Here is a 24,538-nt window from a genome sequence, read left to right as displayed (position 1 = left end):
AACCCGGAAGGTGTACACGATCAAAGGCAGAGCCAGAGCCACGTGTGAAAGCACCCACGTGATTTACCAACTGACCTGCCTACACTGTGAAGCTTTCTATGTGGGAATGACCAGCAACAAACTGTCCATTCGCATGAATGGACACAGGCAGACAGTGTTTGTTGGTAATGAGGATCACCCTGTGGCTAAACATGCCTTGGTGCATGGCCAGCACATCTTGGCACAGTGTTACACCGTCCGGGTTATCTGGACACTTCCCAATAACACCAACCTGTCAGAACTCCGGAAATGGGAAGTTTCCCTTCAGTATATCCTCTCTTCCTCGTTATCCGCCAGGCCTCAACCTCCACTAATTTCAAGTTGCTGCCACTCATACCTCACCTGTCTTTCCACAACATCTTTGCTTCTTTACTTCCGCCTCGACTGACATCTCTGCCCAAACTCTTTGCCTTTACAAATGTCTGCTTGTGTCTGTGTATGTGCGGATGGATATGCGTGTGTGTGCGAGTGTATACCTGTCCTTTTTTCCCCCTAAGGTAAGTCTTTCCGCTCCCGGGATTGGAATGACTCCTTACCCTCTCCCTTAAAACCCACATCCTTTCGTCTTTCCCTCTCCTTCCCCTCTTTCCTGATGAGGCAACAGTTTGTTGCGAAAGCTTGAATATTGTGTGTGTGTTTGTGTTTGTTTGTGTGTCTATCGACCTGCCAGCACTTTCGATCAGTAAGTCACATCATCTTCGTTTTTACATATATTTTTCCCACGTGGAATGTTTGTGCAAAGTTCATAGTGTTTGTGAAAAGCAGTGAAGCTCACATAACTCTAGCTACAAAAAGCTGGCTGAAACCTGAAACTGATAGCAGTGAGGTTTTTACGAAATTGTGTATATCAAAAGGATACGCAATTGGGGAAGTGGAGATGGGGTATTTGTCATAGTAGACAGGACTGAAATCCACCGTGATAGAAATTGAAGTTGCATGTGGGACTTTTTGGGCAAAACTCAGTATCAAGGTGGACATAAAATAATTGGATCCTTCTACTGTCCACCAGAATCATCTCCTGATGTAATTGATAACTTTAGAGAAAACCTCAGTTCACTTGTACGTAAGTTCCCAGTCATACTTTAATCATTGGTGGAGACTTTAATCATCCAACAATTAATTGGAAAAATTACATTTTTGTTAGTAGTGGCCTTGATAAAACATCCTGTGAAACGTTACTAAATGCCTTCTCAGAAAACTATCTAGGAACCCCATTCATTATGGAAATATGTTGGATCTAATGGCAACAAATAGACCAGACCTCTTTTGGGATATCCATATTGAAATTGGCATCAGTGACCATGATACGGTTGTGGCAACAGTGATTACCAAAGTACAAAGGACAACTGAACCAAGCAGAAAGATTTATATGTTTAGTAAACTAGATAAAAAGACAGTAGTTCATAGCTCTATGAGGAACTTAAAACTTTCATGACAGGGCAGGAGCACGTAGAGGAACTGTGATTAAAGTTTAAACAATAATTGACCATGTAATCGATAGATCTGTACCAAGTAAAACAGTTCATAGTGGGAGGGAACCTCCATTGTATACAGCCACTGTAAACAACCTTTCAAGAAACAGAGGTTACTGCATTAGTAGGTATAAAACAAAGTGTAGGGCTATAGATAAAGAGATGCTTAATGAAATGCGTTTGGCTGTCAAGAGAGCAATGCGTGATGCATTTAATGACTATCATAGGAGAATATTGTCAAATGATATTTCACAAAACCCAAAGAGATTCTGGTCATATGCGAATGCTGTTAGTGACACCAAAGTTTGTGCCCAGTCCCTAGCGAGTGAGACATGAACTGAAATTGACGGTAGCAAAGTAAAACCTGAAATGCTTTACTCGATTTTCAAATGTTCATTTACCAAGGAAAACCCAGGAGAATTACTCCAATTTAATCAGGTACCACTGAAAAGATGAATGAAGCAAGTATTAGCACCAGTGGTGTTGGGAAGTTGAAACAATCTCTAGGGCACAATTCAAGCCTCGTCAGATACTGTACTGAATATGCATCTGAGTTAGCTCTTCTTGTAACTATAACGTATTACAGATCCCTCAAACAGGCAAACCATGCTCAGTTCTTGGAAAAAACGGCACAGGTCACACCCATCAACAAGAAGGGTAGTAGGAGTGATCTGCAAAACTACCATCCAATATCCTTGACATTGATTTGTTGTAGGATCTTCAAACATATTCTGAGCTCAAACATAATGTGGTACCTTGAACAGAATGACCTCCTCAGTGGCAACCAGAATGCATTTCAAAAACATTGATCATGTGAAACTGAACTTGTGCTTTTTGCACTTGACATACAGAAAGCTTTGGATCAAGGCAGGCAGGTAGATGCAGTATTTCTTGATTTCCGAAAAGCATTTGATTCAGTACCACACCGGTGCTTATTCTCAGGTGACGATCATGAGGGGAATGAAGTGAAAATAGTGACTGGATTGAGGACTGTTTGATAGGGAGGATACAGATGTTATTTTGGATGGAGAGTACATTGTCAGATGTAGAAGTAACTTCAGGTGTGTCCCAGGGAAGTGCATTGGTACCCTCACTGTTCATGTTGTATTTTATGTCCTTGCAGATAAAATTAATTGTAACCTCAGACTTTTTACAGATGATGAAGTTATCTATAATGAAATACTATGTGTAAGAAGCTGCATAAAGATTCAGGCAGATCTCAATAAGATTTCAAAGTGGTGCAAAGACTGGCAACTTGCTTTAAATCTTCAGAAACATAAAATTGTGCCCTTCACAAAACAAAATCTTAATATCCTAAATACATGGGTAACACTTTGTAGGGATATGAAATTGAGTGATCAGTTAGACACAGTTGTGGTTGAAGCAGGTTATAGGCTATGGTTTATTGGCAAAATATTGGTGAAGTGCAATGAACCTACAAAGGAGATTGCTTACAAATCATTTGTGTAACTTTTTCTAAATACTGGAATGTAGGACCCCCACCAAATAGGACTAACAGGATGTTGAATGTGTACAGAGAAGGACAGCATGAAGATGACAGGTTTGTTTGATCCGTGGGAGAGAGGCCCAGAGATACTGAAGGATCTGAACAGGAAGACTCTTGAAGATAGACATAAACTATCATGAGAAAGTCTATTGACAAAGTTTCAAGAACTTTCTTTAAATGGTGATGGTAGGAATATACTAAAATCCCCTGTGCATCACTCACACAGGGATCATGAGGATAAGATTAGAATAATTACGGCATGCACAGAGGCATTCAATCATTCTTCCTGCCCTCCATATGTGAGAAGGGTGGGAAGAAACCCTCATAACTGGTAATGTGGGCTGTACCCTCTGTCATGTACCTCATGGTGGTTTGTAGAGTATCTGTAGATGTAGATGATGACATGAATAGGCTACATATAAATACAGTCTGTTATATTCTAGAGTAATGAGCCTGTTTGATTAGTGTACGTGTCAATTGCATTATTAATGAAGTATGCTTTGTAAATTGTAAACTTTGTACTATCACTATAGCATGTCACTGTTCTAGAATACACTAGGTAATCAGAAACATAAAAAAGTCTGCAACAAAACATAAAACATTGAAGTAAGCTTAAGAAACCATGATACAGTTTTTCGATTGTTATCAATCCTTTTATTATGTTTATTTTTGTATGATGGATGTAGGAAAATAGTGCTTTAATAAGTTTTTTGGTTTCATTTGTACAGATACAGATTACTGTCAATGACATATCAGAAACACGAATGGATTTTGGGATGCTTCCAGAGAACTGTACAAAACATTTTCCTATAACAGTATTCAATAGAGGAAATTTTGATGCACCAGTATGCATAGCTGTGGAGGAGGTATGATTGTGTGTTTGCCATTTATTAATTACAGCTTATATTCCTTCCCAGTCAAAATGCAACAAAATTAAACATAGTAATGTGCATTTTAGGTATAAATACCCACCCTTCATCCACCACATAATCAAGTTTTGGAAGAAATAATTCCTCACAAACTATGTTTTACTTATCTTGCATTCTTCCTTCCACCTCGTTGTCCAAAAGTAGAGTTTGTCATATAATGATTGAAATACATTTCTTTGCCTTTTCCCTCATTTAGTAACATCAGAACACCTGTTTACAACTCTTCTACACAGAAATGAAACAATATAACAAACATCCTCAAATAAAGACATAGTATGTTCCCAGGACAAAATCAAAACACAGAGTGAGATGAAGTTGGCCATATTTATAATTTTGCATTTCCTGCAAGAATTTTTGAGAAACAGAAACTTTTTAATTATAATAACTTCACAATTAGAACACTAAGTTTTGACAATAGTACTCAATTTTAGGAACGAGAAAATTATGGTTACGGGAATACAGTATTGGCTATGCAAATCCCTTTTAATTAAAACTATGTTCTAGAATATGAAACTTTCTGTCATTAGCAATTTTTCGAAGAAAATATTTAAGAAAAAGAAAATTGTTCTTTCCGAATGGAGAAAAGATGATTTCAGCATTAATACAAACAACTTTTATTTGTGCAGCTGTAATGGAAATTCCCGGATGGAACAATACATAAAATTTTCCTTATTTCCTGCGTAGAATTTATTTGCAATAGGCACTTGGTAGACATTGTAATTTCATTCTATTTCTTTAAACAAAATAATTTTTAATAAAACTAACTGTAATTTTACAATCAAGAGACTGATAACTAAATACTGAATAAGAAGTTAAATTTGAAACATCTAATAAAATTTCATCAGTATGTGTATGCAAGCTTTTGGAGGCAGTGGCCCCTCCTTCCAGCAGAAAGGTTGAAGGGGAAGATAGAGGGGTGAAGGAAAAGGACTGGAGAGATTTAGGAAAAGGGGTAGAGTTCAGAAAAGTCACCCAGAACCCCAGTCTAGGGGCGACTTAGCAGAAAGACTCTTTGCTTCTCTTCCGAACTGGTAAGTCTGCCCTGACCGAGGGTTCTGGGTAACTTTTCTGAACTCTACTCCTTTTCCTAAACCTCTCCAGTCCTTTTCCTTCCAGTTCAACCCTTGTATGGCGGGAGGAGCCAATGGCTCCAAAAGCTTGTGTAAGTGTAATTTTCTTTTTTTTTATTTGTGTTTGTGTGTGTTTGTGTGTGTGTGTGTGTTTGTGTGTTTGTGTGTGTGTGTGTGTGTGTGTGTGTGTGTGTGTGTGTGTGTGTGTGTGTGTGTTTTCCTGTCCAGAGTAGGCATTGATTGGCAGATAGGCACATGGAAGAATAAATTAAATGTAGGGAGTGCCTATATTGTTGGCGACACCCCAAATGAATCTCGGGTTCCCGACCAGTGTTCGGTTTATACTGCGGAGCTTTACGCTGTTCTCCAGGCTGTCCACTACATCCGTCGCCATCGGCGGATACAGTACGTTATCTGCTCGGATTCTCTCAGCTCTCTCCTCAGTCTCCAAGCTCTTTACCCTGTGCACCCTCTGGTCCACCGGATTCAGGACTGTCTGCGCTTGCTCCACCTGGGGGGCGTCTCGGTGGCGTTCCTCTGGCTCCCGGGACACGCTGGTATCTGTGGGAATGAGGCGGCCGATATAGCGGCCAAGGCTGCAGTCTCTCTTCCTCGGCCAGCTATTCAGTCGCTTCCCTTCACCGATCTACGGAGCGGTTTATGTCGCAAAGTTGCTCATTTATGGCATGCGCATTGGTCCACACTTCCCCATAATAAATTGCGGGAAGTGAAAGCCCTTCCTTGCGCTTGGACCTCTTCCTCCCGAACGCGTCGTCGGGAGGAGGTAATTTTAACTAGACTCCGGATAGGGCACTGTCTTTTTAGCCATCGACATCTTTTAAGCGGCGATCCTCCCCCAATCTGTCCCCACTGCTCTCAGCTGTGGACGGTAAGACACCTTTTAATTGAATGCCCCTATTTTAATCCGTTACGCGCCCGTCTACAGCTATCGCCTGATCTATCGTCGATTTTAGCCGATGACACGCGCTCAGCCGACCGCGTTCTCCAGTTTATTAGTGACAGTGAAATGACGTCAGTTATTTGAAGCTTTTTTTGGGGATAACAAACCCCTTTCTGTAGTGGATTTTTAAGCCTTCCTTCTGCTTTTAGTTTCTCCAATTTTATGACTTTGTTCCCATTGCTGCTTGTTTTCAATTTCGGTTTTTTTACTGTTTCCTAAGTTACGGGCTGGGCGCTAATGACCATAGCAGTTTTGCGCCCTAAAACCAAACAAACAAAAAAAAAAAAAAAAAAAAAAAAATGGAAGAATAATTACTGGATAACATCAGTTATCGGACTAAGTCCTTCGTCACACACAGACAAAATATGCAGGCACACATACTCACATAGGCATAACTCACACAGATATCGCCACTGTCATCTCTGGACAGTAAGGGTTAGTGCATGGGGACAGCAGTGGCCAAGTGTGTGAATGTTTTGTGTTCATCTGATAAAGGACTTACTTCATAATTGATATTAGTCAGCAGTTTTTCTTCGGCGTGCCTGTATGCCACTCAGTGCCTCCTCTATGCAGTGAGTTGCAATTATCCATTTCATATTGTAGTTAATCTGTCCCAGATTTACCATTGTTTACTTACAGATACAATTTTACACGATATTCACTCAAGAAATATACTACATTATAAGAGCATTTTCTTTTGTGTTCATTTCCAGCTCTAATTCAGTATTTTTTAGATTTAGGTCACATTTCCACTTCAAGATTTTATTTATTAGTTTCATACTCATATAATGTGGAGTTTTTTAATGCAGTTTGTTGGTAGGTAACATATAACTTAACCTGCATTTAGTATCCTACTAATGTAAAAAGGAAGTGTTCTTGAAAAGTTGTGAGTTTATCTTCATGAAAATAAGGGTCTCACATGTATTTATGTTTGGAAAGGTCATCAGATTTAGCTTTTCAAATAAAAAATTTTAGTGTTGTTTCCTTTTAGTTCCCACCATGGCTTGGATGACGTGTTTGAATAGTGTAAAAGCTTTGAGTAGATAAATTTTCTCAGACTCTCATAAACTTGTAGTATACCTATAGTCTGAAACAATGTGTGCATAATACAGTATATAGTTTTTTACAGGTAAATCAGTGGTATTACTTTAGATGTTAATGTGACAAACACGGCTATTTAATTGACTCAGTGCGCTGTATGCATGATTACTCCGCAACATGTTTTTATTTACATTTGCTCCAAGGAATTACACATTGTTCACGGAGTCCAGTTTTTTTGTCCATATACTCATTTTGTTACACAATGCATTTGGTGAAATGAACAATTTCTGATTTTACGAAGCTTAGTTTCTAGAATGTTCAATTGAAGACTGCAAAAGGCACCCCACCACCTCCACCCCCCCCCCCCAGAAAAAGCACCACACACACACACACACACACACACACACACACACACACTCTCTTCCAATCATTGTGCTCTGTGGATCACACCATGAAGAATAAACTTCTGGGATGTAGAATGAGCTGACGATGTTTAATTTCAAATTGTTTCACAAGATTTCAATACACAGGTCATGATTTCACTTGATCTAAAAATAGACAAAAGATACTTCATGAAAATCGTTTTTGTTCATGCACCACTATCTAAGTCTGATGTGCAGGGAGAAGACCTCTGTTAAGAGTAAGGGAAACTGATGAATGGCAGTAAATCCCAATAGGTGATGTTGATACCAAAGACAAATCCTTATTAAGTGAGAAACTTCTGATATGCTACCAGAAATGCAGAGACCACATACTGCTGAGAAAGAACAAAATGTTCGTTCTTAAAAGATTTTTCCAGAAGAGTGCCTTTGAAGGAAACAAAATGATCGTTAATATGATGCACTGCCATGCCAATATCGCTACTTACCTCATCGCAATAAAACATTTCACTGGAAGAACAAATATTTTGTTCATGGAACGTGTGTTCCACAGAAGTTTAAAAAAAAAGGGAGACTGAAAATTATAAGGTGAGAGTGTAACAAGTTAAACTGAAAAAGGAAATGACCATCAGCTAGTGTGTGACTGGGGAAACTGCATCACCATAGTGCTCTGAATGCCATCACTGGTAAATACTTACAGTTTATTGTCAGTAAGAAAGCACATTGACAACCCACTGCTGCTTGAAACATTGAAGTGATTTTCAGCTTGGGAAAGACTGGAAACTTGTATTCAATGACTGAAACATTGATACCAAATTGTGACTTTACAAAAGTCAGAGTATGCAATACGCTGTCAGCCATAAGAGTTACATGGTGCTCTCAAGTATTGTTTCCATAAACTGATTTCTCAGAATTGCTTCTGATTGGTCATGTGAAGACTCCCAGTATCAATATTGAAATTGTGATTCTGATTGGTGATTTTCCTCTTCCACAATTGATATTCACTACCATGTAAATGGTCTATAGTATTTGAATTGTACTTGCATTTTCAGGGTCCTACTGGCATTTAAAAATGTCAACAAATCTGGTCTTAGTGACTTTTTGTGTGGCAAAAGAGAAAGCAGAAATATTAGACTGAACAAGAAACTATTTACTTCTTATATTTAACTGAAGAGATACAGCAATCATACTGATTAAATCAGAAACTGAAACAGCTGATTTTCAGATGCTATACATGTGAAACAACTGATTACCAGAATACTGAAGTTTGAAAAGGCTAGCAAAATACATTCAGGCCCCAACATGTAGACTCGGCAGTGAAGATCAGCTGCTGTCACTCAGTTTTCATTTTCCATGTTGCATGTAAATATAGTGATTGGTTGACTTAGAGAACCCCAAATTGTGTGCCGTGGCACCTCAGAATGCTGTGCCGCAAAAGTGGCAAAAATAACATTACATTCAACACCTTCTATATCAATAACAGATACAGAAAGCACAAATAAAAATCCATTTATTTATGTTTGCAATTCATTGTAAGACATACACCATGCAGCTGTAATATAAATGTCTCTGTAAAGGATACTCCAGTAGCATTCTTTGTTTAGCTTCTCACGTGGTAGTTGGTTGACTGAAGGATATGACATACAAAATGTTGGATGTGGATGGCAGAAGTGATACAAGGACCGCATTATGTCTGCATGATCCTACTGAAGCCTTCAGTTTCTTACCACTATCCTTTGTGAGCCAACAATATCATAAGAAAAGTAGCAAGTTGTGCTGCTGACAGCTGTTTAGTAAAGCACAGCTTTTTCACATTAACAGTGTCAGTAATAAGTGTGTGTTTGCAAATGGTGGTTGCACTCTAATGTTACTTCAGTGGTGGCTGTGGAAGATATTTCACGGTGATAACAGCAAGCCAAGGGAAAGTCTTCTTGTTGGAAGTTACAGTAGAAGAATGGGAGAGCTGACATTCTCCCCTCGACCACCAGTTTCATTGTTCTCAGTGTAATAATGTGGCGATTAAGTTAATTTTGAAACTTTATTGTTCTCATCACTCCGAAAGCCAATTTTTTAATGAACTTCAATAAGTGAGCCATAACTCAAAATGCAGAGGCCACACCACAGAGTGACAGATGTAGGATGATTTGAAAATATCATAAATATGATGACAGTTAACTTTTGTGAGGATTTGCCAAATGATGTACAGTTGTGTTATTTAAAAAGATCCTTGTTATTTAGAGAAAAGCTAATTGTACTGGCTGCTGTAGATTTAGTGAATGTTACAATTGGCGAGTTGATGGAGAAACAGCTTTCAAATCTACCTTTGTGTCAAACACCATCAGTCATAGTATTCAGCAAATGGTGGAGAATCTCAGTACACAATAAACTGGTTATGTATGTAAAAGAACATGAATATGGATGACGATCCAGTGAGGCCACAGACAATAATGATGCTCCCGAAGGTGTATGGTTCTTAGACAGTAACTCCACTGTGGAGCACATTTATTTTTTTATTTTATTTTATTTATTTATTTTTTTTATTTTTATTTTTGTAAAAGTACCCCTACAGGCACATTGGCTGTAAAGATCTGTTTGAAGGCTGATGACATTTATGTTTGAAAAGAATTTGGAATGCTAATACTAACCATGGTTGTATTGCATCAGACACTTGTGGAGGATTGTAGATTCTTATTTGAAATTATTTAGTAGGAAATAACATGTCACATTCAAGGTTTAACTTAGCTGATGAAATATGTCAAAAGATTTCATAATGTGTAAGTTAGGCAAAAAGACCGGACGGCCCAATGTGTGGGAAATTCTGCGCAGAGACGGGGTAATCCATGGAAACCATAAGTCTGGTGAATGGTATGGGTGTCAAAACACCACCACCCTTTGTGCAGTGCTGTCACTTACTCTGTGCTGGTGCCACACCAGAGATGAGCTTGGCCCATGGAGTAGCACTGTGGACGACAAAGCATTACTGGCTCAGTAAATTTCTATACACTGTGTAAAATGTAAATTTGAAAGAAAGCTCAGGCGCTACAGTTTTGCTTGATGCCCTCTATCACAGCTGCCGATCTTTACAATCTACAGTGTGTGGCGCAAAGTATATACTGTACATCTTTATTATATGTAGTTGTTGCAACTGTATTGTCAGATTTGAACACAACAGTCCTTAAAATGTGCTATCGTAAAATCTTCGTTCTATTTCTATGTGACGTCTCTGCCATAGCACATCATCTGCATGAAAAGTATATTTCCAGCACTTCGCAAAATGCTTCCACCGTTACCTGCACTCCAGTCATTGAAGGGCAACTTCCCCTCTCCACACGGCCAGCAGGTGAGCTCATTTTACACGTGTTAGTGTGGTGTGGTGGCTGCGCTGGCTAATGGGTGACTTAACAAGTCGCCAGCCAGTAAGAGTTCCCTAGCTGGAAATGGACAGTGTTTCCTTGATTATGCAGAGCATATTCTTCGAGACTCAGTGTTTGAGTTTAAAAAGTTGACAATTGATATTGTTGCTGAATACAATACATAGGAAAAACATGCAAAAAGATGAGAATGTGTGGCACAAGAAAAGGTGGTGGCTGGGCCCCTTCATCACATATTGGCTTGGTCTGGAACACTTTGTGTCGATTATATTGTTTTTTCATTACTGCTGCAACATAACAGTAGTTGTATCATAACAGCACGGTAAAGCTAAAAGTTGAAAGTTGTGTTGGCAACACCAATCATGGATTACATTGGCATTTCCTCTCTTACGTCTCCCGTCTCCACAATGGCCTAAAATATCCCCTTGACTCTGCCACCACCCATATTATGAACCATTTCTCTTTTGTGTCACTCTTAACTCATTCAGTCACATCAAATGTCAATAGGAAGAAAATGGGATGAAGTCAAGCGAGACGTCAAGTAAGAACTTAGAATAGAGAGAAACCTTACAGGGAAGAAATGTAAAATCAGAGAATTTTTAACGTTGATGTTATGAGTTTTTCACAGGGGCTAAGTATTTATGGTGTAGAAGTGGGAAAAATGTAATGAACAGAAGGGAGCAATACATATCTGTGTTAAATTATTGCCACTCATGGTGGCTCTCTAGTAGTATTACCTGATATGTTCCAGTTATGGCAAGAAATGTACACTCTTCTCGAGTAAGAAAAATATGAGCATGCTACACAATGGGAGTTTTTTAACCAGAATACATATACAATATCTTTGAAAATACAACCAAATGTGTTTCCTTGCAGGGACTACGTACAATTGTAATATTAACTGAAAAGGTTTTAGCTTTCTGAAAAATTAAAACTGTGGGAAAGAAAAATGAAGATGGTGCAAGTAAATATTTTCCCGTGTAGCACTAGTTCATAGTCTCCAGCGAAGTTTCTTTGGCTTGCAGTGTAAAATCTTTTTTTGAAGGTTACCTGTCATAGCTTATCTAGTGGTTCAAAAACTAGGCAAGCTGATGATCAATAAATCGTCATAGATTCATGACTTATTTTGTACTGAATCTCAATCTGAATTTACTCCTTTTGTGGGGGGAAAAATCTTATTGATTTACTTTGTGACAGTACATTCCAGACAAAATTTGGCAGCCTGGAACTCCACACTTTTTGGTTATTAGTAAAAGATGAATATGTGCTGCTTATTGGTAAAGTTCAATGAACAATAAGTCTATTTGCAATGTCCTGTTTATGTGAAACTGAGTTTCTGGTGGTTACTGTAATAAAGGGAAATATTGTGCAAAAATTAATGTAGAAAAGGTACTGAAGGTAGCTGCAGCCAGCTTTGTTCAGTTTTGAGAAGTTGTGTACTGTACAATAAGCTCGTCTATTCCGTCAACCATATTAGTGATAAATCTATTCAGAAAATTGCTTGTGAACTGGAATTACATCTTTCATTTAATTCATATCTCATTTTTAAAGTAACCTAACTCACCAAGCTACACATTCAACTGTTTTAGATAGAACAAAGTTTTGCCTTAAAAAACTTACTAAATTCTGTTATATTAAGGGAACCAGGAACCAAAAATTTGTAGGAACCACCAGGTTGTCTGAATATCATGGGGAGTGCCTACAGTTGTGTCCACAAACAGTCTGCTCCCTTTTTATTTCAGTACATGATTGTTGGGGTAAGGTTGTTGTTGTTGGTGGTGGTGGTGGTGGTGGTGGTGGTGGTGGTGGTGGTTTGAGTTCCAGAAATGTCACTGAAACAATTTAACACTTATCCTTAAAATTTAATTTTATGCTGCTATACATTTAACTACATTGTAGTGTGACAATCAAGTGTTCCTTTCAGAGAACAGTAATGAATAATAGTGTGAGATTTGCAATATAAACTGAAAAATAACACATGAAAACAAATCACCCACTTTTCTGTAAAATATAACTTTACATACTGCTTGTCTGCCCTTTCCGCATTTAATATGGCATCATCATGAATTTTCTTTTGTCTACAGTGTTGTAATCTTCCAGTATTCTCCATCACAACAAATACAGATGATGATATGGATACCTGTGAGTCAGGCGGTTGCATGTCTTCAACTTGCATCTTAAGAGCTAACAGTCAACAGATTGTCATTATCATCTTTAAGGCACCATCTTTACAACAAATAGCAGGTAGGTCAGCAAAACACGACACTAGGGTGAGTTTAATAGTCGTACATGTGTGATTAACTTCCACTGACACTGAAAGCATTTTTCATTCGTGTTGTTAGCAACAAAACTTTTTAATTGAAATAAATGGTTGTAGCTCTGTAAATGGTTGTAGCACTGTCATAAGTTGCATTATCACGTGCAGCATGCTGCAAGTTTGTTGTCAGTAACATATTTGTTGTTTTAATCGATTGCAACTCAAATACATGTGCTTTGAACAAATATTATCAAAACTTCTGAAGAAACTTTACTTGTGATATCTTCCATCATTTGAGTTTAAGAATAAAATAATGTCTTTAGTTTGTTATTGTTTGAGCCTAAATATTTAGTCATAAATTTTGACGGCATAGTCTACAGAGAGCTGTGACCTGATGTTATATTTACGTTAAAGTGAACAGTTGAGATTGCAATAATGTTCCTTTATTAATATTAAATTATTAAAATATTGTGATCTTGGCTGTTCATTTTAACGCAAATATTTGGTGCCCAGTATATACAGGGTAGTCATAAAGTAATATGCATGTATGAGAAAAATAAAGATGCTGTTACTTACCAAACGAAAGTGTTGGTATGTTGACAGGAGACAATAAAAAACACACACACAAATTTCAAGCTTTCGCAACCCAAGGTTGCTTCGTCAGGAAAGAGGGAAGGAGAGGGAAAGACGAAAGGGAGAGGGTAAGGAGTCATTCCAATCCCGGGATCGGAAAGACTTACCTTAGGGGGAAAAAGGGACAGGTATACACCGCGTGCGCCACACACACACACACACACACACACACACACACACACACACACATATCCATCCGCACATATACAGACACAAGCAGACATTGTAAAGGCAAAGAGTTTTGACAGAGATGTCAGTCGAGGCGGAAGTACAGAGGCAAAGATGTTGTTGAGTGACAAGTGATGTAAGAGGGGCGGCAGCTGAAATTAGCGGAGGTTTAGGCCAGGTGGGTAACGGGAAGAGAGGGTATATTGAAGGGCAAGTTCCCATCTCCGGAGTTCTGATAGGTTGGAATCAGTGGTAAGTATCCAGATAACCCGGACGGTGTAACACTGTGCCAAGATGTGCTGGCCGTGCACCAAGGCATGTTTAGCCAGAGGGTGATCCTCATTACCAACAAACACTGTCTGCCTGTGTCCGTTCATGCGAATGGACAGTTTGTTGCTGGTCATTCCCACATAGAAAGCATCACAGTGTAGGCTGGTCAGTTGGTAAATCACGTGGGTGCTATCACACGTGGCTCTGCCTTTGATCGTGTACAACTTCCGGTTTACAGGACTGGAGTAGGTGGTGGTGGGAGGGTGCATGGGACAGGTTTTACACTGGGGGCGGTTACAAGGGTAGGAGCCAGAGGGTAGGGAAGGTGGTTTGGGGATTTCATAGGGATGAACCAAGAGGTTACGAAGGTAGCCAGCTTCACACATCCGTCCACATCAAACCCCCCAACAAGCAACAGTACCTCCATTTTGACAGCTGCCACCCATTCTATATCAAACGGTCGCTTCCCTACAGCTTAGGTCTTCGTGGCAAACGAATCTGCTCCAGTCCTGAATCCCTGAGAAGGGGACAAACAATAGCTATCAATATAGGTAAACATAACTATAGCAGCAAATTGACCCGCCAGGCTAGCCGAGAGTGCTAACGCGCTGCTTCCTGGACTTGGGTAGGCACACCAGCCCCGGATCGAATCCTGCCGGTGGATTAACAACGAGGGCCGATGTGCCAGCCAGTCTGGAGGTGGTTTTTAGGCGGTTTTCCATATCACGCTAGGTGAATACCAGGCTGGTCCCCCTGTACCACCTCAGTTACACGGCTCGCATACATCCTAACACTTTCACGCTATTCCATGGATTACACTTGACGCAGACAGTTGGGATATACTAATTCTGTCCCGGGGGGTACGGGGTGGCAGCAGGATGAGCATCCGGCCACCCCTTAAATATTAACATGCCAAATCCGATTAACGATGGCTGACCCTGCGTAACTGCAGGACGAGGCTCAAGCGATAGATAGATAGATCGATAGATAGATAGATAGAACTATAGCAGCAAATTCAATTATAGAAATTGTTTGAGCCCATTAAAAAAAGAAGTGTACATACCACTCTATTCTAATTCTTAGCAGATGTTGTAAATGCTGAGTACAAGAGAAGACTTTCATAGAGAAATAATAATATATTTTCTGTCAGCCTGTGAAATAGGTTGAAAAAGTGTTGGTATAAGTTTATATATGTGGCAGGGTCATTCAATAAAAGTTGCAAGAAGAACTACCATATATTATGGACTTAAAAGATGCACCTTAATTTTAAAGTAATTTAAAAAAAAATCAAATTTAAGTAACTGAACTGTCATTCACAATCCCCGAAAATCGTCACTTGAACTTCCTCCTCCTCCTCCTCCTCCTTCTTCTTCTTCTTCTTCTTCTTCTTCGTCATGTCGTCATCGTTGTCCTCTTTATGTATAAGATGGTCTTCACCGCCATAGAGAAAGATGGAACAATAATGTCTTCTCACACTCTAGACCATGACTGTTTTATCCACTAACATACTTGTTTGATTATACGTCATTTTAATGCTCCCTTTGGCGTTAATTCATGTTGAGTTTCATCTGTCGTCCATTTGTTCCATTCCTCTCTCATATACACTTCAAGCGGTTTACTTATCGAGACATCAAGAGGTTAAAATCGTGAAGTCGGTCCTCCCAGAATAACAGCAAGCTCTGTAGTTACCTGTATCAATTTCTCTTTCACAGAATTTTTGAAATGACTACTAAACTGGTCTAGCACAAAAAGAGAACTCCTCTTCAATAAAGCAATTTTCCTTCTTCCTGTTGTTGTTGTTGTGATCTTCCGTTCAGAGACTAGTTTGATGCAGCTCTCCATGCTACTCTATCCTGTGCAAGGTTCTTCAGCTCAGTAACTTCTGCAGCCTACATCCTTCTGAATCTGCTTAGTGTATTCATCCCTTGGTCTCCCTCTACGATTTTTACCCTCCAAGCTTCCCTCCAATACTAAACTGGTGACCCCTTGATGTCTCAGAACGTGTCCTACCAACTGATCCCTCCCCCTAGTCAACTTGTGCCACAAATTCCTCTTCTCCCCAATTCTTTTTCCTACACTTCATTAATTGATAGTTTCATATCAGCCCCGTCTATCCAACCCTTGTGAAGTATGCGAACACCACCACCACCGGGCAGTGTTTCAGAAGGTTTTGGCGTTGTTTTGTGCTTGAAAATGATCGTTGGATTAAGTTTAGTACCATCTGCACATCCCTCCCCCTAGTCAACTTGTGCCACAAATTCCTCTTCTCCCCAATTCTTTTTCCTACACTTCATTAATTGATAGTTTCATATCAGCCCCGTCTATCCAACCCTTGTGATGTATGCGAACACCACCACCACCGGGCAGTGTTTCAGAAGGTTTTGGCGTTGTTTTGTGCTTGAAAATGATCGTTGGATTAAGTTTAGTACCATCTGCACATCCCTCCCCCTAGTCAACTTGTGCCACAAATTCCTCTTCTCCCCAATTCTTTTTCCTACACTTCATTAATTGATAGTTTCATATCAGCCCCGTCTATCCAACCCTTGTGATGTATGCGAACACCACCACCACCTGGCAGTGTTTCAGAAGGTTTTGGCGTTGTTATGTGCATGAAAATGATTGTTGGATTAAGTTTAGTACCATCTGCACAACATCAAAGGGCAACAGCATAGTGCATCTATTCATGTACACTTATTTTTGCAGTTACAGTTTTAACTCCTTTCATGACAACAGTTCTGTTATTTGATACATCCATATTCACTATCTGGCTTAGTTTCACACTGATTTTCTTTCGATGTTGAATAATAAAGCAATGGGAAGATAATATTTTCCCTTTATACTCTCATGGCATTTTGTGAGATATTTTGGTTTTGGTTAACATGCTATGTCCATCATGCTTCATAAACCTGTAGCACTTACCAACGCTGTCATTAAAGCCTGTTAGTTTCCACTATTGTGCTAGCTTACGAGCATGTATTTGAATCGTTTTTGTATTAATTCCAATGCTATTTTGATGGTGTTCTTGAATCCATTTCAATACATTGTCTTCTAGTTTTGGTCATTTTGCATTCAGTCCTCTATTTGCACATTTAGTCTTCCTTATTTTTTTCAGTTCTTCTTTACTAGCCTGTCAATCACAAATGGTATTTTTCTGTTGGTGGAGGGTTCAGCTGCTCTGTTTCCATGTTGTTCTGCATATGTTGCTGTTGTTGTTGCTGCTGCTGTTCTTGTTGTTGTGATCTTCAGTCCAGAGACTGATTTGAAGCAGCTCTCCATGCTACTCTATCCTGTGCAAGCTTCTTCATCTCCCAGTACCTACTGCAACCTACATCCTTCTGAATCTGCTTAGTGTATTCATCTCTTGGTCTCCATCTGTGATATTTGCCCTGCACGCTGCCCTCCAATACTAAATTGGTGATCCCTTGATGCCTCAGAACATGTCCTACCAACTGATCCCTTCATCTAGTCAAGTTGTGCCACAAATTTCTCTTCTCCCCAATTCTATTCAATGCCTCCTCATTAGTTATGTGGTCTACCCATCTAATCTTCAATGTTCTTCTGTAGCACCACATTTTGAAAGCTTGTATTCTCTTCTTGTCTAAACTATTTATCATCCATGTTTCACTTCCATACATGGCTACACTCCACACAAATACGTTCAGAAATGACTTCCTGACATTTAAGTCTATACTCGATGTTAACAAGTTTCTCTTCTTTAGAAACGCCTTCCTTGCCATTGCCAGGCTACATTTTATATCCTCTCTACTGCAACAACCATCATTTGTTTTGCTCCCCAAATAGCATAATTCATTTACTATTTTAATTGTCTCATTTCCTAATCTAATTTCCTCAGCTTCACCCGATTTAATTCGACTCGATTCCATTGTCTTTGTATTGCTTTTGTTGATGTTCATATTATATCCTCCTAGGCCGCATCATATAAATACCTTTTATTTTCTTCCATTGTAAAACTAGCCGCTAACAATAATATTGTACTGTTACTGATAGCACAAATAACTTTCAATTCAAGTTAACTGTCTGTGGACTGCAATGAAGCATCATAGGCTAGACAGTATTTCGGGTTTGTAATGGTGGGTCAGGTGGGACACAGTTTTAGCAAGCTTATGAATCTCTGCGACTCACGTTAATCGTACAGGTGCACTGCTGTTGCAAGTTGAAATCAACATTGCCAGGTAGAGACAGGTTTTCTGTGGCATCAAATATACGGCCATTTTTATGACTGGTGGGAATATTGAATCAAACACTGGACATTTTATATTGATTTTGAGCAGAAGACCTACCTGAATTTTGGAGGCATTTTTTCGAAGAAAGTAAGTTTACCTTTATAGTCCATAAAATACGATACCATTTCTAACACTGAAGTTTTCTCCATAGTGTAGTGACCATACCAACTATATAAAACACCACTTTCTTGTCTTCTCCTTCTGTATCCTGTAACTCTGTCATTACTCATATATTAAGAAGTATTCCGTACTGAGACATCTCTTTCTTGTACCTGTCTTTGTGGACTGATTATTTAAAACATATTTTCTGTTACTAGATTATAATATTTTGATGCATTTTTTATCACCAACCATAGCACAGTTACATACTTCTTACAAAATGTGAGCTTATGTATAGTTCTTTCTCTGTTCTGTTTCTTTTAACACATATCCACCACATTTATTATTAAATAGATTCTCATGTTCATTTTAGCATAATTGTATGTTTTTTCTTAATATCTGTTGCATATCTCTCACTGGTCAACAAATTACAAACCTTCGCTGCCTAGTAGCTCTTTAATCCTGTCTTTATTACTTCAAAAGATCTAAAATTCTTTAGTTATTACACATTTATTATGGTTGTACAAAACTTGAAGGCACAAGTGCACCCTGGTAGTATCTAATGTGAGCTTTTAAGCTTACTGTTGCTCTTCATCTGTTCATTGCTTGATTAAGAGTGGTAGACATGGCCTGAAGAACAGTCTTGCCACATTTACACTCACAGATCTTGGAAATTGGTCGTAATACGCCCCTATGGATACCTAGACTGCAACCCGTAGGTATCCCATCTGTAGTGACGAGCAGTCTGCCAAGAGTCTGACTGAGCTCTTCAAAAACTGTAATTACCCTCCCAACCTTGTACAGCAACAGATCTCCTGTGTCTTATCTCTCACGTCGCCCACCACATCACATTCTCTGCCAGGTTTCAGTACCTCTCACTGTGCTGTGAAATTAGGAATGTCCTACCCACTATCCTTCCCAACTCTTCCACAGTGTTATTCCATTGCCCACTGAACCTTGTCCATCTCTACACAGCCTGTGCTCCTAATCCCTTACTTCATGGCTCATATTTCTGTAATAGACCTACAGGCAGTACATGTCCCATACATCCAGCACCAGCTACTCCAGTCTGGTCACAAGCATCATCTATCCCATCAAAGGTAAGGATACGTATGAAACCAGTCAAGTGATATACAAGCTAAGCTGCAACCGCTGTGCTGCATCCTATGTGGGCATGAAAAGCAACAATTGTCTGTCCACATGGATCACCAGTGACAAACTCTGAGCATGCTTCCCAACACAGTGTTCTTCATTTCAGTGGCTGCTTCACAGCCTGTGCCATTGTATCCTACCTACCAACACCAGCTTTTCTGAATTGCGTAGGTGGGAACTTTTCTGAATTGCACAGGTGGGAACTCTCTCTGCAGTATGTCCTATGTTCCTGAAACCTTCCTGAACTCTACCTTCGTTAGTCATTGTCCCTCACCCACCTATCCCCTTCCCTGTTCCCCCTGCAGCACTACAGAGCACTCTATTTCCCCAATGCAGCCACAATCTTTTTACTTTCTTCTTTTCTGGTACCTCCCCCACCCCCACCTTTCCCCTGTTCTTACTTTTCTACTTAAGTTTTTCAAATAATAAAATTTACTTATATGTGTAATGCATTTCTGCATGCTGAAATGTCCATATCCTTTATGTATGAACCATATCAGATTATGTTGTGGTTTGTTGAATACATAACAACCAATTGGCTTCGTTGTCTCGTAGCTTCCAAAACTACCAGTCTTCACGTATTGTCCACATAGATTTCTCTTCCTGTAGCATGTTGCCTTTTCATGTCATTCTCACTTTTCTCCAAAATATTCGTCTGTTTTTATTTCTTGTTTTGTTTTCAATGCTAATCTCCTTACCTCATTATTTGTGTAACTTTTCTGGAAAACTTGGGGAAATTTTTGTGTTTTGGCTAAAAACCCAAGAAAATGTAGGGTACCTGGTTTGATTGGGGTCAGAGATATTTCCTCTCCTTCTGTTTTGCTTGATACAATGCCGCTGTCACCGGTCACCCTCATCTCATCTCAGTGCTGTGCGACTGCTTTCCACCCACATTTTGGCATCACCCAACACCGCTCCTCACTCAGTCTAGTGCAGTGGTTATCACACCTGTCACTGCAGCCTGGGTGTGCTACCTAGCACACCTGTCACTGCAGCCTGGGTGTGCTACCCTAGTTCATTGTTGTGCCATGGATTTGTGTGTTTGTGATGGGACCAGCAAGAACCTGTGATGAGTATTTGGTGCAGTTTGCATTTACATCTGTTCAAATGGAAGTTTGCCTTGTTTGCTTAATACTATACAATCACAAAGATGTGTGCTTGTTAGAGAGTTTGTGGCCTCTCCAAATCCATTTACTTTGAACCAGGACTACTAGGGCATGAGAGGTTTGTATGCAGTAAATTGTTTTGCATATATACTAAAAAATTACTGTTTTACATGCCAGCAGCTTTCGATCTGATTCACTGTGTGCAAATAAGAGTGATTATATCTCTTTAGCGGTAGGCATAAAACATTGTAATTGGGATACTAGCAACCAGTCATTGAGCTTTGGCTTGCGCTTGGTGGTTTAGTTAACATCGAGCTAAAGCCTGCCAATGCAGACGGTCACATCGTGAGTGGGGCTGTGGGAGTCAGTGGCTGGGGCATGGGGGGCCGAGACGACTCTTAGATTCATTTCTATCCTTTCTGTGTAACATTTCTGATGCTGCTGTGGCCTTTACTCAACATAAATTATTTTCAGTTATGAGCATGCCAGGAAAATTTCATTGCCTTCCTTTGGATCCAGTCAGTATGAGATGTAGGTGGGGAGATGGGATGGAAGTTGCTAATAAGAAAGAAGTGCAGGTTGTGACCAGTTATGTTTCATTGAAGAAAAGTAATATTTCTGATTAGTCTCCATGTATCTGAGCAATCAGGTCCTACCGCCCAAGGCAGTCACATCAAACGCACACTGCAGGAACTTTTGGTTGATGACTGATGATGTTAGATTACATGCAGAGGGATGCCATGATTGAAGCGGATCTCAATTTGTGTAATTTGGCTGCTGTGACATACCCATCTTATTGGGACATTGACAGCTTGTTAATCTCTTACCAGATTTATTTCTAGACTGTAACATTGCCTCCAAACTGCTGCTTCAAAACTCAAAAGTAAATTAGAGCATTGTGTTCGGACTGGAGCCATTTTTAATTAAACAATTACAGGATATTATTGCTGCACATGATGTGGTAATGATTAAGCTTGATCTGTTTGTACATTTTTGGAATAGTGTGTTGGACCAGGTTTTGAGAAGGTTTCTCACATCACTGTTTTTGAGGAAAAGTTCTGTAAAAGATATAGTTGGATCTGAGGCAGGTGCATTCCAATCTAATGTAAATCTAAAAAGTTAAGTTATTCAGGTGTACATGGATGCCCTTAATGTTAATAAGGCATTCCTAAGAGCTCTGAAAAGAAAGCTCAAAGTCAAGGGTAATCCAAAGGATACTGTGTTTTTGGACTTCGGAACATGGGAATTACACACAGTGCATAGTGACTTTGACAGGTTCTACTGGCATTGGTTGGGATCTTGCTCAGTTCCTGAGAGCTTTATACACTCCTGGAAATGGAAAAAAGGACACATTGACACTGGTGTGTCAGACCCACCATACTCGCTCCGGACACTGCGAGAGGGCTGTACAAGCAATGATCACACGCACGGCACAGCGGACACACCAGGAACCGCGGTGTTGGCCGTCGAATGGCGCTAGCTGCGCAGCATTTGTGCACTGCCGCCGTCAGTGTCAGCCAGTTTGCCGTGGCATACGGAGCTCCATCGCAGTCTTTAACACTGGTAGCATGCCGCGACAGCGTGGACGTGAACCGTATGTGCAGTTGACGGACTTTGAGCAAGGGCGTATAGTGGGCATGCGGGAGGCCGGGTGGACGTACCGCCGAATTGCTCAACACGTGGGGCATGAGGTCTCCACAGTACATCGATGTTGTCGCCAGTGGTCGGCGGAAGGTGCACGTGCCCGTCGACCTGGGACCGGACCGCAGCGACGCACGGATGCACGCCAAGACCGTAGGATCCTACGCAGTGCCGTAGGGGACCGCACCGCCACTTCCCAGCAAATTAGGGACACTGTTGCTCCTGGGGTATCGGCGAGGACCATTCGCAACCGTCTCCATGAAGCTGGGCTACGGTCCCGCACACCGTTAGGCCGTCTTCCGCTCACGCCCCAACATCGTGCAGCCCGCCTCCAGTGGTGTCGCGACAGGCGTGAATGGAGGGACGAATGGAGACGTGTCGTCTTCAGCGATGAGAGTCGCTTCTGCCTTGGTGCCAATGATGGTCGTATGCGTGTTTGGCGCCGTGCAGGTGAGCGCCACAATCAGGACTGCATACGACCGAGGCACACAGGGCCAACACCCGGCATCATGGTGTGGGGAGCGATCTCCTACACTGGCCGTACACCACAGGTGATCGTCGAGGGGACACTGAATAGTGCACGGTACATCCAAACTGTCATCGAACCCATCATTCTACCATTCCTAGACCGGCAAGGGAACTTGCTGTTCCAACAGGACAATGCACGTCCGCATGTATCCCGTGCCACCCAACGTGCTCTAGAAGGTGTAAGTCAACTACCCTGGCCAGCAAGATCTCCGGATCTGTCCCCCATTGAGCATGTTTGGGACTGGATGAAGCGTCGTCTCACGCGGTCTGCACGTCCAGCACGAACGCTGGTCCAACTGAGGCGCCAGGTGGAAATGGCATGGCAAGCCGTTCCACAGGACTACATCCAGCATCTCTATGATCGTCTCCATGGGAGAATAGTAGCCTGCATTGCTGCGAAAGGTGGATATACACTGTACTAGTGCCGACATTGTGCATTCTCTGTTGCCTGTGTCTATGTGCCTGTGGTTCTGTCAGTGTGATCATGTGATGTATCTGACCCCAGGAATGTGTCAATAAAGTTTCCCCTTCCTGGGACAATGAATTCACGGTGTTCTTATTTCAATTTCCAGGAGTGTATAACACATTTAAAAACATTCCTTCAGGCCAAGCTGATTTTGACAGTATTACAAGCATCTTTGTTTTTCAGCAGAAGTTCTTCACTGTTGGGTAGATGGAAAATAAAATGGTGTCGCTTAGGGCTCAGCAAATATTAACAGCTGTTTAAAAGTGTGTTTACAGAAGTAGGTAAAACGAAAACCTAAGGCCAGTGCTGGAATCCTAAGAGTCACAACTACCAAAAAGTATGTGTGTCTTTGAGAGGGATGAGATGCTGATAGTTCATCTTGCTTTTTGTGAGACTGTGGCTGTGTGGCTGCTCAGGTTGAGTCATTTCTGCCAAAATTTCAGTCAGGTGCCCTCTTTACTCCATTTCTCTGTACTTCCCTCCATTCAGTGGTCAGAGAATTAATGAGAAAATTTGTCAAACAAGAAGTTTGCAGAAACAGACTAGCATCAAAATAGAGCTGAATGACAACATTAATTAGTTGCAACCTCAGAAAGTGGACATCAGGTACTGAACCAAAAAACTCTGGGTCAGTGTGACATATCAGAGAAAGATATCTTGGTGTTCCGGAAGGAGCGTCTTAAAATTATGAAGAGTATGGCATCCACAATTCTGGATAAATTGTCCCTGACATACTCCTTTACAAAGGACATTCCATGTTTAGACCCAAAAGTGCAAGTTATACTGACTACGAGGAAAGACAGACAGGGATAGCATTGACACAACTTACTACCTTAGGTCACATTGGTGCTCATAAAGCTGATGCCATTGCCAATGAGTTCCAAAATCTAGTAGAAATTATGTCAATAAAGGCAGTTGTCAAAGAATTTGATGGGGATCATGTTCGCAACAATCTGTTCTGGATTATGATAACTGGTGTTGAGAGTGGACATCAAAATGTGAAGGGATTTAACAAGTTTTTTAAAATCTCTTCCATAGCACTGCCAACCTTGAAAGAAGTATTCTGGCAAATCTATTCTGGTCAAAAATTTGACTGAAGCCTCTTTCATAGCTGTTCGTGCTGGTCATGGTGCAGTAACTGTCACAAAGCAGTTAATGTATAGCTTCTGAAATGCACCTGGTAGGTACAGTGAAATGGAACAGA

At 40.5% G+C, this 24,538-nt stretch overlaps 1 protein-coding gene across 4 annotated transcripts in view; it reads left to right on the top strand.

The window, feature by feature from the left end:
- The window catches only part of LOC126236887 (uncharacterized), a 316,723-nt gene that overhangs the window by 220,737 nt on the left and 71,448 nt on the right, over nt 1-24,538 (top strand). For all 4 annotated transcript variants that reach the window (XM_049946521.1, XM_049946522.1, XM_049946520.1 and 1 more), the window contains 2 exons: nt 3,747-3,884; nt 12,855-13,014. In XM_049946521.1, the coding sequence (XP_049802478.1) occupies nt 3,747-3,884; nt 12,855-13,014 (298 nt within the window). The remainder of the gene's footprint in view (nt 1-3,746; nt 3,885-12,854; nt 13,015-24,538) is intronic.

Source organism: Schistocerca nitens, chromosome 2, assembly GCF_023898315.1.
Source record: "Schistocerca nitens isolate TAMUIC-IGC-003100 chromosome 2, iqSchNite1.1, whole genome shotgun sequence".
Taxonomy (NCBI): Eukaryota; Metazoa; Arthropoda; class Insecta; order Orthoptera; family Acrididae; genus Schistocerca; species Schistocerca nitens.
The sequence above is the reverse complement of the archived record's forward strand: the minus strand, read 5'-3'. Positions and strand labels throughout refer to the sequence as shown.